Source organism: Melitaea cinxia, chromosome 29 (assembly GCF_905220565.1).
Source record: "Melitaea cinxia chromosome 29, ilMelCinx1.1, whole genome shotgun sequence".
Classification (NCBI taxonomy): domain Eukaryota; kingdom Metazoa; phylum Arthropoda; class Insecta; order Lepidoptera; family Nymphalidae; genus Melitaea; species Melitaea cinxia.
The window spans coordinates 5,727,272-5,746,871 of record NC_059422.1 but is presented as its reverse complement, the minus strand read 5'-3'; the positions used below and the strand labels follow the sequence as shown (position 1 = coordinate 5,746,871).

Below are 19,600 nucleotides of genomic sequence, written 5' to 3'. Positions count from 1 at the left end.
CTTGTGGACCAGTCCCTTCATCAGTGTCCACGTCTCGGCTTTGTATGTTAACACAGGCAGGACGCATTGCTCGAAAACTTTTGTCTTCAAGCATTGCGGAATCTTCGAAGTGAAGACTCGACGGAGTCTGCCAAACGCCGCCCAGCCCAACCGAATTCTCCTATCGGCCTCCTTCTCGAAGTTGTTGCGGCCTAGTTGGATAGTATGGCCTAGGTAAATATAATCCTGAACAACTTCGAGAAGGGTACCATCGACCGATACCGGTATCGGTATGACTTCTGTTATGATTGTATGGGGATGATGGTATGGGTTATGATTCAAACTTAACACTCCGGACAAATCTCTGCGATTTTTGGAATGTATTACTGTAATTTTCTTTAATGTAAAATGAGTTTAAATAAAAAAAAAATGTATCAACTTACCAAGTTGTATAGAGCCCATAATCTGCGAAGACTGAATCTTCTTGTACGTGATCTCGCCCCCCTCCCCAACTCGCCGGTGACCAATCTTCCGATCCGATTTATGAACTTTGCTGATCGCCCCCAGGGGGCCAACCGCCGGCTGAAATATTAAATACTCATTAGTCACTTTACTTTATGGGCATCTATAGTATAAGAGCTGTAGAGTTTATTTGTCTGTAATTTTTTTAAACACGCTAATCTCAGGAACTAATAGTTCGAATTGAAAAAATATTTTTGTATTGGATAGTCCATTTACCGAGGAAGACTATCGGCTATATAATATGTTAGTATGTTTTTCCCTAACATATACACGAGTGAAACCGCGGGATACAGCTAATCTAACATATGCCTTATTAGTGTATTAACCCGTGACCTAGCGTTTACGTAATCGCTATCATTTCAATAATCGTAGCTCGAATATGACGTTTAATCTATTAAAGTCAATAAAAATTGTAATGGGAATAATACGAGTAATTTGTCTGAGGCACTTTGATGTCCCTCGGTGAGTAACCCGAGCCGGTAACATTGGTCTTACTATAATGAAACTTTTTCAGATTTAATAATAATAAATATATTTTCATGTGATTGTGCTCTTGTAAGTTCTAGTAGTCCAGGATCCCGGCCCATTCTGATCTCAGCTGCAATCGCAATATACAGAAAATAAATTGATTTTTAATTTCATGAATTTCTAATATGTATTTAATTGGAGGACCATAATAACGTACCACGCAATTTATAGGACAATGTGACTGTTAAATTATGTAAGTATTGTGCATATATGCGATAGGGTGAACTGATGATGATGATGATGATCATGATGATGATGATGATGATGATGATGATGATGATGATGATGATGATGATGATGATGATGGCGACAATGACGACGACGATGATGATGATTACTTCTAGTGAACGAATGCCTTAATATCTCATTTGAGTTTCGTTCTGCCCACATTCGTAGTTTTAACAATGTCAATATTTTGGGTCAATGTGAAAAGAAGTTATACACAGAATCAATTCAAAGATGAATTATTTAAATAGCAAAAATAAGAAGAAAAATCTGGTCAGTTCTTGTGGTTTAGGTTTAGGGGTCATAGAAAATACAATTTCTATGATAATTTCAAGTTATACATTTATTTAATCCTATTTACTTATTATAATACCTATTTTATTACAATAGATATAACTCATGGCATTTTACTATTATTTGGGATCTGTAGAAGGGGGGAATAAAATCCCAAAAAATCCTGTTTTATTGACAAATAGACAAAATTTAACGACTACTATTAATAAAAATCATTATAAATACCATCCAGTCCAACAAAAAATAGCTAATGAGACTCCATAACCTGATTTACTATCAAATAAACCTTCATATTTATGATACTTATTTTAAAAAGTCATGTACAATTACACCCCTACACTTTAACTCAGATAAGGGGAACCGATGACTCATAAAAAAAATGTCCCATACACTGACGCGTCAGTATAACAACTTTATTATATGTAATAACACTATAATAGGGCTGCCATACATGTGAATTTCCCCCAATGTTTTAATTTGTGGCGGCTTTTGGAGACCGCCAATGACAAAGAATACATTACTGCTCAAAACGCGTAAGCGACACGTTTTACATGGCGCTTACGACAAATCGCAACGGTCTACCTTCCCACGACTTTTCCAGAAGATTCCACTTCTGCCGTGTGCGAATTGCAGATATACACTTTTTCTTGTTTTCAGGTTTTAGATAGTTCATTCGCCTTGCCCTAATTCGTTGATGACAACCCTACCTGTACTTAGTCATTGTGATGTCATGTACCGTTTAACGATTTTATTATTGGTCCTTCATCGAGCGTCACTTTCGAGATTGCTATAATGAGTTTGATAAGGAGAAAATATGCATAATTAGTGAAAAATCTATAATGACGGAAATTTACCTCAGAGACAAGGTATTTTTTTATTATGGGTAATTTCAGATCAATATTTTTATAAAATTAATTTTTTGTAAAGTAAACGAAAATATCTTGATAAAGAATTATCAAATTAGCAAATTAGAATAATGTAATGCTCAGAAAAGTATGGTTGATGCTATTCCATAAATCCCTACTAATTATAAATTTTAATGTAAGTCTGTTTGTTACGCTTTCACGCGAATACTACTTAACCGATCATCATGAAACTTTGTACACATTCACACATATTCTTGGAGATATAAGAAGTAACATAGGATTAACTTTTTATTAAAAAAAAATTCAATACGAGCGATGCCACGCCAAGCTTTTACACAGGTATGGACTATCTACAGACCAGATCAGGCCTGGAATTTTTACTATCCTACAATCGTAGCAGAGTGGTTGAACGATAGCAGTGATCAGCCAATAAGTGTGTCTGTGTTAGGTTTGATATATCTAAGGTACCTACTACTATCTATACTAATATTGAAATAATTGTGTTTGCTCGCAAACGAAAAAAAAAAACGACTTCAATAATATATTGACAAGTACAACATAAGTAGACGAAAAAATAGTCAAGTAAAAATAGTCAAGCGAGTTATCAAAGATTACTCAAAAAGTAGTTATCAGATCTCAATCAATTTTTTGATGGGACTACAAACCAAGCATCAGCTTTCGATCAAAATAAGAATCATCAAAATCGGTATACCCAGTGAAAATTTATGCGCTATCACAGAATGTATGTCGACGAAAAATTAGTCGAGTAATACGTAACCATTAATTAGATATAACTAAAAAGTACTTGTTAGATGTCAACTAAATTTAAATGGGAACACATGTCGCGCACCATCTTTCGATTAAAACAAAAATAAACAAAATCGGTCCACCCAGTTAAAAGTTCTGAGGTAACATACATAAAAAAGTTGAATTGAGACCTCCTCCTTCTTTTGAAGTCGGTTAAAAAGAAAAGATTACATTTTCGTCAAAGCTAATATATCAGGTGCGTCATAATTGCGTCATAATAGTGATATAATAATGATATTCCAATACCCTACCAGTAAGTTAAAAATGATATGACGACAAACTCGCACGTCGTCATCTAAAATCGACTGATATCACAAAATAATGACGTTATATAAATTTATTTATGTGTGTACGTTTTACGTAATAGTGTTAACGTATATATTTGTAATGTGTGTTATCGGTTATTTTTTTTTATTTATAAATCTGTTCAAACCTAAACATTGGAGTTCATTCGCTCAAAGACATTTAAAATGAACTATGTTATTAAGGCAGGGTAGAGCAGACAATATCTATATCAAAATCCGCTGCAGCCCGATTGGGGAAGTTCCACAAACTTCAGAAGGTTACAGCTAAAGCACTAAAGTAGTGTTGTGTTTCTGTGATAGGTAATGTAGCCAGAGCTCCTGGGGGGGGGGATAGGGTTAGCAACACGCTTGAATGCTTCTGGTATTGCGTCCATAGGCTATCCGGTATCCGTTTATCATCAGACAGAATATACACTTGTTTGCCACCCGTGGGCATAGAAAAAAACTAACCTATACATTATCCCAGATATTGTTTTATATTTTGAAGGGTTCAATGACCGTCTTTAAATACCCTACAAAAGTTCTGAACTTTTACAGTTACTTTATAGTACAAAGATATTAAAGTCTATTTATAAATCGATAGTTCGATACTAATAATAATATACGTAAACGGAGTGAGAAAAAAATATGAAATCTAGACGAGGTCAACGTCCTATGCTAATGACGAATGAGTCACCGTCTCACGATATATATCCATTTAGGGAATCGAACTGGCTGCCCGCCAGACGGAGTCATTCCGCATTGTTGTTTTTTCTGTTAAATATATGTATGTAAGAACATATTTGTTTTTTTGCTATCCTAGTAACTATTCCTACTAATCTAATATATAAAATTTTAAAAATATCGTGTCACAGTGTTTACAGAAGTCCTAAAACGGCTTGGCCGATTTTTATTCAATATGTTGGTCGATAGATAACAAAACGTACCAAGAGATATATATTTTTTTATTTCAGTATTCATTATTTTATTAGGTGAATTCAGATTTCAACTGAAGCATACTTGAACGCTGTCATTTTATTTCACAATCATACCAACTTTATCAATTAGATATTTATATTAGATAAACGGCAACCTCTGTAGTCAAAACTTATAGATTGTCTAGATGATACGAAAAGTAGATTATTATCATTAACACAAATGTAATATAAAATTATATATACAAATTTAACTAGCCTTTTGACGCAGTTTGCATTGACCACGCTGTCTACTCGGCATGAGGGCTCAATTCCAGCCCCGAGTGTGGGTGTATTATAATTATGTATGTATATTTAATTGTAACTGAGGTAGGGAACAGCAGGAAATTTCCTGCTCGAAATATGGAGCAGCCGGACTGGGGTAGTAAGTACCTCGACGTTACAGAAGATCACAGCTAAATACTGTTCTCAAACAGTGTTGTGTTCCTGTTGTTGAGTAAGGTGACCACAACTCCGGGAGGAAATTGGAGATAGGGTCAACACGCGCTTGCGATGCTTCAGGTGTTGCAGGCGTCTGTAGGCTAAGGTGATCGCTTACCATCAGGCGAGCCGTACGCTTGTTTGCCGACCTAGTTGTATAAATATATATATATGAGTATATAAGCGTATCAGTTGGCTGTTACACCAACAGCCAACTGACAACTGCCAATGTTACACAAGCATTATTTCCTAGTTTAAGAACAGACGAACGTTTGTGTATGTTAAAAGATATTTCTTTATTATAACGACGATAGGCGATAACTCCATAGCTCGTATATACCAAAACACACGTGGTTTATATATTTAGAAAGAAAACGTGGAATGACAATAACCTCAATGCTTTAAATAACCATAGAAATTGGATTATATCTACAAAACACGCATCCATTGATGAAGTAAAATGAACTCGTCGTGGCGACACCGAGTTAAGAGTCGGGATGATTGCTTGTTTCCTGTGACAAAATCCATATTCGAAATTATTAGTCTATTCGTGTTTCAGAAAATAGTGAGTCATCGCTCACTTAGGTTAGCCACGCCTCTCGATCAATTTAATCTTAGTAAATTAAGCCTGTCTGAATGGTTTATTTCAACTGATCAATTTAAATATGCGTTTCAAAAAAAACTCGTGTTTTTTTATCACTGAGTTATGCAGCGTTTTCTGAGTATATTTCCCTCGATTCTTATCCTTCCCTTCCCTCGATTATTATAGTCAGCTGACCTGCCCTACCAGATCTATAAATACAATACGCTTCAGCCTTTAATATCCCACTACTGGGCATATGCCTCTTTCCCCATGTAGGAAAATAATCAGGGCTTAGTCCACCACACTGTTCGAATGCGGGTTGGTGGATAAATATATCTACCTTCTCATACTAGGGAATACCCTACTATGAGTAACGATCGCTATCAGGTGTACATGATAACCAGGATCACCGGCTTTACGTGCTCTCCGAGGCACGATAGGGGAAACACACAAGGACACATACACCCAAACCACGACAAACATCTGTATTTTTTATATAAATTCGCAATGCCACTATTTATATTGCGACAATTTTTAAGTCATTATCATTATTTGATTCTATATATCGCCTTTCAATTCATTTTTTTATTATTATTGTTTTTTTTTTTCAACATCTGTATGGCAAGCACAAATGTTTATCATGTGCGGGTATAGAACCTGCTACCGCAAGCGCAACAGCCACCAACCAGTGCTGTGACCGTTGCGTCAACGCATTAAATACAAATACATCACTACAATACAATCATCAATCTTTTTATTATTAAAAATGCAACAATTCATAATGATGGAACGATGTTCCTATGTATTTTACGTTAGCTTGGTTGAATAGTTTCACGGATTGTAATCAAATTTGGTACTTAGCTGGAGATTAGTCACAACATATAAGCCACTTCGTTTCCTGATATTCCTACGGCATCGGAGTTTGCGGAGGGTACAAGCGAGGCTCAGCTAATCATACATAAAATCTGCATATACATACAATCAATCACAATTATATATGTACGAATGTATAAAATTCACGGAACTCGTTAATGCAGAGCGTGTAATAGAGATACAGGTGACTTTTTAATTAGAATAAATTGCCGTGAGCACCGCGTTAATTCCTTTTAGAACTAAACAACAAGGATGAGTGTATCGTGTCTATATAAATTGCTTTTGTTGTGTTTCTATGTTCATTAAAAAGTAATTTTAAACAAACAAAAAAAACTTTTTAGCTTTATTATATTAGTGTAGGTATTGAAACTGGCAAATAAGAACGCGTGTTAATTGATCGGGGTCTACTTTCAGACGTCGTCAACTCGCAATGAGTTTTCGTTATGTCGACATCTGAAAAACCGATTTCGAAACTCTGAAGGGGCCTTGACCTCTTTGAGATTATGATATATACAAGTTTGTCGTGGTCTAGGCGTTTGCACTTGTATTGCTTTTTCCAGATTCTCAACACAAATTCCTATGGATACTATGGATGCCGTGGTACACATTTTTTTAAGGCTAACTGAGACACGCTGTTTCATCCGCGTCATTTTTCGATCTCGTGGGAATATCGGGATAAAAGTAGCCTGTTTCATTCTAGATCTCGTGTTATCTACACGTACGAAGTATCATTACAATTGGTTCAGTAGTTTTTGCGTAAAATAATAACACACATCCATACATTTCGACACCAACAATTTATACTACGCCAACTCAAATTTTCGATAAGTTGGTTTTCTTAATGCAACTTGAATAAATGTGTTTTTTTTGTAATAATAAAAATTGTGAAATTACAATAAATAAATTAACTATTAAAGATACCAAATTTCAATTAAGTTTCTTAATTAATATAAAAGGTATCACGTTTCTCCCTTTTATAAGCCTCTAATGTCAAGTTCACTTTTATGAGTTAGCTTAGTGTGTCCAAAATAAATATATATATATATATTTTTTTCTTTCTTTATTTCTTTCACACATCTTTAGATTGTAGGCATTTTGACTGCTTTTTAGTTTTAATACAAAAAAAAAATGTACATAATCATTCGATTTCTTAATATTTTGTGTTTTTTTTTTATACAAAATGTAATTGCGTTTATTGGCAATTATAATTACCTACTTACTCCTTTATATTCGGTATAATATGTCTATCTATATTGCTCGAAATATCAAAATTACTGCATTATGAAAGAATGACTAATGTGTAGAGTAATTTAATTTTTTTTATATTATTCAGTTATAAACAGGTTATTAGTAAATTTTAACCGTCTACAAAAAAGGAGGTTCTCATTGAGACAGTTTAATTTTTCTCCTTTTTAAAGTGTGTTTATACCGCAGCTTTTTACTGGTTGTAACGATTTTGATGTAACTAACCCTTCTCCTGTATGGTGATGCCTATGCACAGTAATATAATGTTACAGGTTGTATAAATATTGATTATTGAACATAATAATATTAAACTGATATAATATTGAGGATTTAACCAACGCAAACACATAAAAAAGACTAAAAAATTTAATGCCATTACAAAAATTTCAATGATAACCAGATTGACATTGCTCTGGTGTAGTGGTGCGTGCATTGTGTGGGCGCTCACACACCAACGATTGCGGGTTCGATTCTCGCTCGGGAGGATGGATATTTGTATTTGTACAAATATTTCTTTCCAGTCTGATTGTCTGTCCTTGTGGGTCTTCCTGCCAGGCTTCGGAGAGCATGTTAAGCAGTCGGTTCCGGTTGTTATCATAGACACATGATAGCAATAATTACTTATAATAGGGTATATATCCGCCAACCCATAGTGGAGCGGCGTGGTATATTAAGCTCTGATCTTTCCCTTACACGGGGAAAGAGGGCTATATCCAGCATTGGGATGTTACAGGCTGAATCGTGACTCGTTACAATGATAAGCAATTTAATGATTAAAAAACGCCTTCACTCAACTGTTAGGATTAGCATTCAGTACTAGGAATACGAAAACACAAATATACAAAATAAACACGAACACACAGATCACAATTAAAACCTGTAAAATCTGTCTGTGTTTCGAGTTCGACCAATAAAATATAAGTAAAAAAGTGAAACAGCTGTTTACTAATAAACATTGCGCTGACTGATTACATAACAAAAAAAAAGGTCTGAACTATTCAAAACTACATCACGTAACTGTAAACAAATATAGGCCTTGCGAATTTCAAACATGAATAAAATATAGATAAATCTATACTAATATAATAAAGCTGAAGAGTTTGTTTGTTTGTTTGAACGCGCACATCTCAGCGACTACTGGTACGATTTGAAAAATTCTTTCAGTGTTAGATAGCCCATTTATCGAGGAAGGCTTATAGGACTGGAGGAGACTATCTAGGAGCGGAGCACCAACGAATAATGTTTCAAAATCGGGATTTTTCCTTTTGAGAGCTTCCGCTGCGTGTCCTGCGTAAACAGAAAAAGTTTTGCAAACATCATCTATGACAGAATTGTTCCTATTCCACGCGGACGAAGTCGCAGGCAGAAGCTAGTTGTAAGATAAAGGACAATTTTAAAAAAAATATATAATCCAAACAGGCCAATTTTAAAAAAATATATTATCTATAAATATAATTAAAATTTGCACACAGACCAATTCATATATCACTTCATCCTATCGCAGTCACTGCTGAATATAGGCCTCAACAAGTTCGCGCCAAAAATGGCTAGAACTCATGTGCGTTGCCCATAGTCACCACGTTGGGCAGGCAGGTTGGTGACCGCATGGCTGGCTTTGTCGCATCGAAGACGCTGCTGCCTATCTTCGGCCTGTTTATTTCAAAGCCAGCAGTTGGATAGTTATTTCGCACTCGGTCAGCTTTTTAAGTTCCAAGGTAATAGTGTAACTGTGTTATCCCTTAGTCGCCTCTCACAACACCCACGGAAAGAGAGGGGGTGGCTCTTATCTTTACTGCCGTAACCACACAGGCAATAAAAGCAGGCAATTCATATATGGTAATTATAAATACAAAAGGGAGTAACATATGAGGCTTTTAAATACTCATACAATAGTAACTTACAGTATCAAACTAAAGTCGTCCCATGGGCCATCAATTATCACTTTCTTACACAACTTAAAAATGAATTATATTTACTATCATAGTATAATAAAACGTGTATCATTAATAGCTTATTGCACAAATCACTATTAGAACTATTATTGAAACAGTACATCGCCACACAAATAATATTATTTAACTAAAATTAAAATGACAGTTTCGTCGGTCAAACCGTTTTCCTTGTTACAAAGATATCAAAATTATATTCATATGATACACAAAATCATACACAATTATACAACAAATAAATACAATTATGACTCATTGACTCTGTCCATAAAATGCTTTTCCTGTAACAGTTGTGGGTTCTATCACTGCTCAAAACAAACGAAGTAAATTAAGCATTGCAAGGTGTCCAGATAGTATATCTATTTATCTATCTATAGTATATCTATCGATAGTATATCTATCTATTACTATTTTGTAGATAAATGAACAAATAATTATATCAGTCAGTTTTATGAGATATACCAGTAAAATATTGATGTTATATTTCTTCTTTAGAGACTATGGCTCCATCAGCCTTTTGTCAATGACAATTGAATTATAAAAGTCCGGAAACAGGATCCGGTTTTGACAGTACAACAGTGGGTTAAGCCGCGACTAATTTATGTCGTTATTCAAATCCACTCTTTGGCCTATTATAGTTTTATATCATTGATTTCAATAAGCTTAGCTAAGATAACACAAAAAGAAGTTGGCATAGCATGTGTTATCTCCTGACAACTCGCAAATGCCATTCAACAAATCTGATAATGATTCACTGATGATTCGTAAATTAAATATCATGGAACTCTCATTGCAAGCATACACAAATGAAGTAGCAGCGTCGAGTCCCAGATGTGTTTTGTTATGTCAGTATCAATATTGGGATAGTTGAGTGTAATATTCTCGTGCATTTAAAATGTTTAGATTTTTTTAAATACTAGCTTTTGCCCACGGCTTCGCCCTCGTAGACTAGACAAATTAAAAAATTGATTTATTTCAGTTTTAGGAAGCATCATGTTTTAAAAAGTGTAATTTAAAAACTCCACAAGAAACGTGTTTTTTAATTGTATTGTAAAACATAATAATTTTAAATAAATAACTTTTATAATTTTTTTTTAATGCATGAAATCTTTAAGTAATAAAAACACCTTAAAGGGGTAAAATTCAAAAAATACTTAAAGGCACATTTCACTATGTTAAGAGGCTAGCTCCATCTGTTGTTCATGTGAAATTAAAAAATAACCAAACTCGCATAACAATTTTTATCTCCTGTTTCCTTTAGGAGGTTGGAATAATCATTTTTTTCTCAAAACTACAAACTTCTATAGCCTAAGTGGTTTAGGCTTACCGTTGATATGATGATGATATTAGTATAATTTTCTGTCTACACATAGTCTAGGCATTGCATTTTGATTTTATTTACATAGATTTATTTTTGTATTATACTGTTATTGCTCTGAGTCGAGGACATAATTATATTAATTAGTATGAACAAAGGCATGTTTATGTAACAACATTATTTATTTAATAATTCATTCATAGTGTCTGTGTTAAATTTATAATTGCTTTAAAAATATGTAATTTAAAGTAGATGACACGCATGCAGTTTCCCCTGCATTTTTTGGTGATACAGTTTGGTGTTTTTAAATTTAATAGCTTTTAAAGTTACTAACTCCAATAAAACATAACTTTCACATTAGACTACCCATTCTGACCCATTAAGGAGAGCTTGAAAGAATCATTCAGTTTAATGGCTTCCAATAGTGCCAAACTAGCACAGATAATTTCGCCAATGTCACGTAGAATGGAGAAGACATGAAGGAGATCAATCGGTGCGGTTGAGAATACAGCATCAATAGACTATTGAAGGTCGTAGTAATAGTATGTATTTAATAGTTAGCCCGTAACCTAAAACAACACAAACATACAGAAGAATCTATTACACTTACTAGACAAGACACCTGGCATTTTTATAATATAAATGAACTTTTAAGTATCAGTAAAGAAGATGATTAAGTGGTAATATTCCAAAGATATACAAGACTAGTCCCTTGTCATAGTTTGCGGTGATGCTGCATTTCTCTAGGTGTTGTGGATTTGATTTCAGCCCTGACTTTGGGTATGGTACATAGTCTGGCCATAAATATTGCTACAATTAAAAATAAACAAAACATTACATTTGAATTTGGAATCGCTCATTTTTATACAATTGTTCAGTTTTTTCTCATTTTTGCACCAATACATCGTAAAATATTTTGTGATATTAAAATGTTAAAAAACTGCACAGTAAAAAAGATAATTATCTGATTAATACGATAATTATTTTTCTTTATTCATTATGTTTATGACAAGATTTGCATAAAAGGAAAAAAGTACCACATTCACAAAAAAAAAGAAAAAAAAACAGTTCTGTTGTCAGTCAGTTGTAGATTATAAATGGACACATGAGTTCATACATAAATGATTCTTATTGGCATTGTTAGTTTTGGTTATACACATCATGGTAGGCTAAGCATATTGTTGTGCATGATTTCCCTGGTGGCCTACATTGAATGAACATAGCCACTTAAAAGTCTATCTAGGTTATTTGATGTAACTATGTAGGTACCAACTTTGTTTTATTGTTATCCATACTCATTTACTATATTATAGGTACAGACTACTTGTTTTTTTTTAGTGAGAAATACAGATTGACTATAATTATTTCTGTATTTGTTACAATATACTGGTTTATACAATTATTAAAAAAAAAAGAATAAATTGTCTTTTCTTTTAAATATTTTTTTATTTTTCTTATTTTGATGAAATTTTTATAAGTAACTAAATGATTCCAAATAGCCAAAAGTTAAGTCGTAAAATGAGACGTCAATTTTGATAAGTAGTTAGTAGTTGTTAAATAACTAAGAGGATTTTTTGGAATTCCCCTCTATATGGCGACTAAGGGTTTGACAGTTTGTATATATGTCTTTAACTTTTGATGTTAGATATATTAATCTTTTTTATAGGCTACTGATAAAAAATCAAGTAAGTGCTACTAGTCATATAATTTAAAAAAAATATATATTTAATGTAAGACTTTTTAGGTGACTTTTCTTTCATAAGTGTTAATTTTGTCATATTAATTGTGCCAAAATTTATACAGAAAATAATAAACATTATAGGCATTCCCCATATATTAGAAAGATTATTTTTATTTGGAATTATAATTTTTATACTTTTGTAATTATAATAAATTTTGCCTTGTAAATACGTATAATATTCTAATGTATAGTGAGAATTGAAATTAAAATGTTAATATACATAATGAATATTAATGAAGATAATAATTATACTATCGTCTTAGATCAGAGAGAAATCTGACAATACAATGTCATATCTAAGAAAAAAAGTAAATGTATTGTCTGTGATGCTTTTGTTTTGATACATTTATAATGAATGACTAATGATTGTAACAATTAGACACTAATAAGGCATCTCAAGAAAACAACAAGTAACAGTAAATTCCATTAGTATTACATAAAAATGGGAAAATTAACTGAAAATAGCTAAGCATTTTGCTTAATAATAAACTCTCATTCTAATGAATTTTGTATATAGATTGCTATCCTAACTTTCTCTCCATACATAACACGACCAATGAATGAAAATATAATTATGTTAGAATAGTCAGTTACTTACATCGTAAGGTACATTTTTCTCGGCTATGGAAGCTCGGTCTCGATCTGTAAAGACACAAAAACACAATATGATTGATATGAAATTAGTACCGTAAAATTAGGTCGAAATTTACAATTACAATTTAAACTTCGGACATTAGTTTTACTGTTATGGTTTTGTACATACCATCATCCTCCGCGCCAGACAGCCCCGTTCCCAGATCAGACTTCTTCATCACCGTATTATCCATCACTTCTATATGATCACTATCTCCTGAAGCCATGTTTGTTTTTAAGTTACACCCCTATTTCAAAGTCACTCTTATCAATTTTCACACAATATTTTCTTCGCATGGCTCACATCACACATTAAACGCCAACATAATGATTCACATAAATTAAATTAGAAGAAATCAATTAGTTTACGCGAAAATGCTCGCCCAAAGCATCCATCTGACACGGCTGCTAACAGTAACTGGGTTGCCTATACAGAAACAAAAATTATGTTTCACAGGAAATATAGCCAGGTTTTATTACCTACTTAATAAAATGAAATAAAAGTAATACATAAGTTTATTGATTTTTTAATATTTGGTATTTTTTTTTGTACGAATTTCTTTGGTTTAATTTAAATTATTTCCTAAATATTTATATTTGTTCGTTTATAATTTATAAGTGTAGATATATTTACTTACTTACAACTTAAGTCTTAAGTAAACTTATTTAAAAAAATCATAGAGAATGAAAGTAAGTATTATTTTCTTTCCTGTATATTAAACAATACTTTATATTAAAATTAATCAACATTTTTCAGATTTTATCGTGTATTATTAAATGGTAAGCTTTTTAATGCCCGACGTTTCGAATAGTTTACAGCAACTATGGTTACGGCGAAAGTTAATAAACCACGGTAAAATCCGCAAAAATTGTTTCATTAAGTATAATAAGAGAAATTCGTGTACATTAGAAAAAAAAACATATTTTTTTAATTGCTCTACTCATTAACGTAATGATCAAATATACCTGAGATTGAAACAACGTATTGAGACTTTTACGTTTTAAAGTAAGTAGTGAATTTTAGAGTAGCTGTCAATATAATATTAAAGACGAGCTTTGATAGACCCATTTCGCATGATATCTTTCATAAGTGCGTAAGCACGGCTATAATTTACAATAAAAGTTTTCTAAGAGAAGAAAAATTCGTTTCCGTAATTATGTATTCTTTTTGACAGGATGACTTCTTATAAATCGATGAGCACCAGCTGCACGCACGAAAAAGTGTTACGTACCGCTTGAGCCTGAGCGTGCAAGCGAGAGCGCGGAACAAATGATAGAGAGGCATGACCTTGCTGAAAATTCCAAATAAAAAACGATGATTTGTATGGGAAGTTAATGTAAACTAGTGTGTGTTTGAAACAGGGATTCCAAAATTTTCATAAATCTTTATTTATTTTTATCTGGACTATCGGGATCCAAATAGATCTATTTGGAATCCAAATCATAATAATCTTTGACGGTTCGCATCAGATGCCTGATGATGGTCCAATAAACGATCGAAACGTCGCATGAATTTGCAATTAGTGGTTTGATTGGCACCTTTTGTCCACTTTCCTGCGAACCGTCAAAGATTACTTATAACAAATGGACACAACGATATATAACCAAATCATAATTTTTTATTTGGAGTTTTCGGCAGGGGATCGGCCCAAGTGTTGGCTTGTGACAAATCTCTTTTCTTGCGTGGCGTCAGAACTAGCAGTTTGAAATAATTCAGTGATAATAATTCAATTAAATTCATAAAAGTAAGCAATTTTCATCAATGTTTCTTTATGACATTATCACGTAAAACTATCGTCCACAAACCATAGTCGGCGGACAACTAATTTTTTTTTATATAACTAGGTCGGCAAACGTACTGCTCTCTAATGTTAAGCGATTACCGTAGCTTATAGATATCTATAAAACCAAAAGCTTCACAAGCTTTGCCAGTCCTACCGAAATCCCTCCCAGGCTACCTTACTCACCACAGGAACTCAACACTGCTTGAAAGCAGTATTATTTACCTGTTATCTTCTGGTACTTCCCCAATCAGCTTACACCAGATTTTGAGTAGAATAATTCCTGTTATGATAATGCTCTTTAGTTGTATGCAATAATCAGTATTCATATTTTACTTTATTTTTAGGAGTAAGAAAAATAGTATTAGATTTATAAGTAGAAATACGTTGCCAAGTATTGCTAGTATATCAAGACGAAGTAAAATTTAAAAATGGGTTAGGAATTTAATTTTACGTGGAACTTGATCGCTATTAGGAGTCTAACACATATATATATTAAAAAGTGAAGCTACCACCGATTCAGAAGATCTTTAAAGAAAAACTGTCTTTTATTATAAAAATCCTGCATGAAATACAGCGCCACTAATAGTGTAACTATATATATTTTGTACTTTTAAATTTTTAATATTATGTAACTTATAGCAACACTATGAACGCCATGTTTATTTCTTTTCGTTACCGTCACTTCGTTACCGCGGTAAGATTTTTTTTAGGTTATTTCTTATCATAGCGTCTCTTTTGCAAATCTGAATATTATAAATATGAACAGAGGAATAAGCTACTGAATTTAATATTGACAACTCATATCGTGTGTTCTATTATTACAGTGTCCTCGATAAAGCGGTGATTGTCAACAATTCAGTGTTAAATATTTTGATATTGTCTCCATGAAGATGAGTAAAAAAGTACGTGAATATAAGTCTGGAGACTTTATATTTGCTAAAGTGAAAGGATATCCAGCATGGCCTGCAAGGGTGAGTACATATTACCTGTAAATTGTATCAAAATCGTGTAAAATACGGTATTCTTGTTAGAGTTAGTTAGCTCGGTAAGAGAAGCGACGCTTTTTAGCTATCTTGATTTAACACTGCGTTACCGTTGTATTTAGCGTATATTTCTAAATATTGTTATGTAAGGTATTTACGATGTATAATTACGATTTGAAATTGTTATTTTGATGTTATAATATAGTAATAATTTTATATTTACATAATTGTTTGCAAATAATATTGAGGACTTCCGTTTTTCTTACTTCCTAAATTGATATCTAGATTACAAATAGGTAAGACACAAGATTAAGATTACATTAAGATAACACATAAGATTAAGATTACAATTTTTTTTGATAATACTGTTAAATTAAAAAATGCTATGTTTCCTTATATCCACATAAAAGTATAAAATTGAAAATATTTATTTGTTCCTGATCTTATAAATACTTGATAGCTGTTGAATTAATTATTAAAAGTATAAATTAATTGTATAAAAATAAATATAACTTAAAACGTTGAATGCCATGGGGGTCACCAGTTGGGCCTCACTTATTTAGTCGATGGAACCAGCTTAAGAGCACTTATTTACAAAATTTTAATGATTAGTTTTTATTACAAACTTATTTTTCCTTACACTATCTGACATATATCAGACTAAATCATATTTTTAAGTTGACTCCAGTCTATGTGGTGTCTCCCATGACCCAAACTAAAAAAAAAATATATTTTTAAGTTACAAAATAATAATTGTGTTTGCTCGCAAACGAAAAAAAAACCGACTTCAATTACATCGACAAGTATACAACGTAGATCGACGAAAAAATAGTCAAGCAACTACGCGTTATCAAAGATTACTCAAAAAGTAGTAATCAGGTCTCGATAAAATTTATATGTGACCAAATGATGAACATCAGCTTTCGATTAAATTAAAAATTATCAAAATTGGTACATCCAGTAGAAAGTTATGTGGTATAATACAACGTAGGTCGACGAAAAAAGCGTCAAGTAAAAACGCATTATTAGATATAACTCGAAAAGTAGTTGTTAGATCTCGAATAAATTTAAATGGGACCAATTGGCACACAAAACCTTTCGATTAAAACAAAATTTGTCGAAATCGGTCTACCCGGTCAAAAGTTCTGATGTAACATACATAAAAAAAAAAAAAAAAAAAAAAAAAAAAAAAAAAAAAAAAAAAAAAAAAAAAAAAAAATACAGTCGAATTGAGAACCTCCTCCTTTTTTGGAAGTCGGTTAAAAAGTTCAACATACACAGACAGGTCTGTGTCTAAGGTAGGTTACTTGATGCCAGTGTTATAGGTAGCAGCCTACTGGTATACACATTTATAATATTCTTAGATATGACTATAAAGGAATTAAACTCATATTAAGTGAAAGCACTGTGGTAACCAGTTAAGAATGAAATAATATAAAAATATTAATTGTAAAAGGTGTCTACTGTCACAGTTTAGGCTATTATACTATGTAATAATTATTGTATTGACATTGAATTTTTTTTTTCAACAGGTACAGAAATTGAATGGAAAGAAATATTTTGTATATTTCTATGGTACTGGAGAAACGTAAGTACTTTTATCACTATACTAAAACAAAGAAGTTATTGTGAATGGTGAACTTTTAATATATAACATTTAATGTAATTTACACACAAGCATTTTTGTCTAGACAAAGATATATTGTCGGTGATACTGCAATACTACACACTACACAATAATTAACAATTGCTAATATTGTATAGCAGTTGGCATCATCTCATGATGTCAGCTAAGTTGTGTGTGTGTGTGTGTTGTGTAATAAAAATGCTTCAACTGATTCAAAATCAAAACCGCAGGAGCAACGGTCATCCAAAAGTATTGACAAAATCAACCTTGATGTCTGTCAGTCAAAACGTTTTTAAAAAAACATCACATGATAAATTCTTATGAGATATTGCAGTATCAACGATATATGCCTAATACCTTTGTTATATGTAACAGGTGACTTATATAATTTTAGAAAATTAGATTTACAGAACACATTTCTAACACATTTAGCTATTTCGTGTCTATTTTGTACTTAAAAAAATATTGTGTTGTTTAGTTGTTGTTGAGATAATTCACCTATAGAGACTTATTTATTATTAGTTATTATATAGGTAGGTACATTAGATAGCGTTTTATCAATAACTTCAAAATGAAATACATTATTAAAAATAATACCTATTATCTTGTTTCAGAGCAAATCTGCCCCCGACCATGATATTCGACTACGCCGAGAATAAAGACAAGTTTCTGACCAAAATGGTTAAACGACGGGATTTTAACGATGGAGTGAAGCAGATCGAATACGACTTTGCTAATAATGTACCTTTGGAGCAAGTTATTGGATCAGCACCAGTAGTAATATTACAATTGTGGATTTTTTTACTATTAGTTTGGCAAACAAGCATACGGCTCACCTGATTGTAACCATTTACTGTAGTTTATACAATACTAAAATAACCTATTCCCAACTTTCCTCCCCCCCCACACAGTTACCTCTCGTCACCTTACTAACCACAGGAACCAGCAGGAACACAACAACACTGCTTGAAAGCAGTATTATTTAGCTGTGATCTTCTGTAAGGTCGAGGTACTTCCCCAGTCAGGATGCTCCAGATTTTCAGTGGGATATTTCCTGCTGTGGTTCTACTTTAGTTAATGAGTTGTTTACTCAGCAATAAAAAAAAAAAAAAATTTTTACTTCATGAAGTATATTAATAAAAAAGCTTGATTGAAATACAAGCAGTAAAAGGTTATGAGGTAATATAAATTATATAATTATATTTGAAAAATCATTTAAATTGAAGACTTTCTCCTTATTTGAATAATGTTAGTTTAATGCCATTCATTGATAACTTAACGACCGATCTGGTGTAGTTGTATATGTAAGTGTCTAAAATACTGACGGTTCTTTAGTTCAAATCCCGCTCAGAATGGATATTTGTGTATGTACAAATATTTCTTTCCTGATTGGATGTCTGTCCTTGTGGGTCTCCACACTGTTCCTGGGAGAGCATGTCAAGTTGTTGGTCCCGGTTGTTATCATAAATAACTGACACCAATAGTATCTTATAGTAGGAAATATATATGCCAATCCGCAGTGGATAACGTGGTGGATTAAGCTCCAATCCTTCTCCTACATGGAGAAAGAGGCCTATGCCTAACAGTGAGATGTTTCTGGTTGAATCACGGCTTCATTGAAATCAAAATTTAATTTTTACTTGTATGTTTATGAGAAATATCTGTTTCTCTTCAACGTATATCAATTTTAGTGTCATTAAATATATAATAAATTGTATTATAGGGTGCAGATGCAGGAAATAATATAATAAATGAATCCGCAAATGAAACAATGGATGATTCAACTGCAGATACAACCGCTGCAGATGAAACTATGACTGAAGAGGTGAGTGGCTTTATATTTATTTTATTCATTTACCATATTATATGGACTCTTATAAAGTCAGCAACTTAATGCCATTACTTGAGAAACTTACACGCAAGGTTGAATGTTCCTAATGTTTG

General features: G+C 32.6%; 2 protein-coding genes across 2 annotated transcripts in view; one reads left to right on the top strand and one right to left on the bottom strand.

The window, feature by feature from the left end:
* Positions 1 to 13,540, bottom strand: part of LOC123667680 (phosphatidylinositol 4-phosphate 5-kinase type-1 gamma-like) — a 65,721-nt gene extending 52,181 nt beyond the window's left edge. Inside the window, exons 1-3 of the mRNA XM_045601521.1 lie at positions 13,393 to 13,540; positions 13,228 to 13,271; positions 423 to 561 (exon numbers count right to left, since the gene is read on the bottom strand). Coding sequence (XP_045457477.1) covers positions 423 to 561; positions 13,228 to 13,271; positions 13,393 to 13,489 — 280 coding nt within the window. The 5' untranslated portion in view covers positions 13,490 to 13,540. The remainder of the gene's footprint in view (positions 1 to 422; positions 562 to 13,227; positions 13,272 to 13,392) is intronic.
* Positions 13,541 to 15,660: 2,120 nt separating this feature from the next.
* The window catches only part of LOC123667835 (lens epithelium-derived growth factor), a 22,516-nt gene continuing 18,576 nt past the window's right edge, over positions 15,661 to 19,600 (top strand). Inside the window, exons 1-5 of the mRNA XM_045601673.1 lie at positions 15,661 to 15,740; positions 15,871 to 16,017; positions 17,562 to 17,617; positions 18,271 to 18,433; positions 19,380 to 19,481. Of these exons, the coding sequence (XP_045457629.1) occupies positions 15,931 to 16,017; positions 17,562 to 17,617; positions 18,271 to 18,433; positions 19,380 to 19,481 (408 nt within the window). The 5' untranslated portion in view covers positions 15,661 to 15,740; positions 15,871 to 15,930. The remainder of the gene's footprint in view (positions 15,741 to 15,870; positions 16,018 to 17,561; positions 17,618 to 18,270; positions 18,434 to 19,379; positions 19,482 to 19,600) is intronic.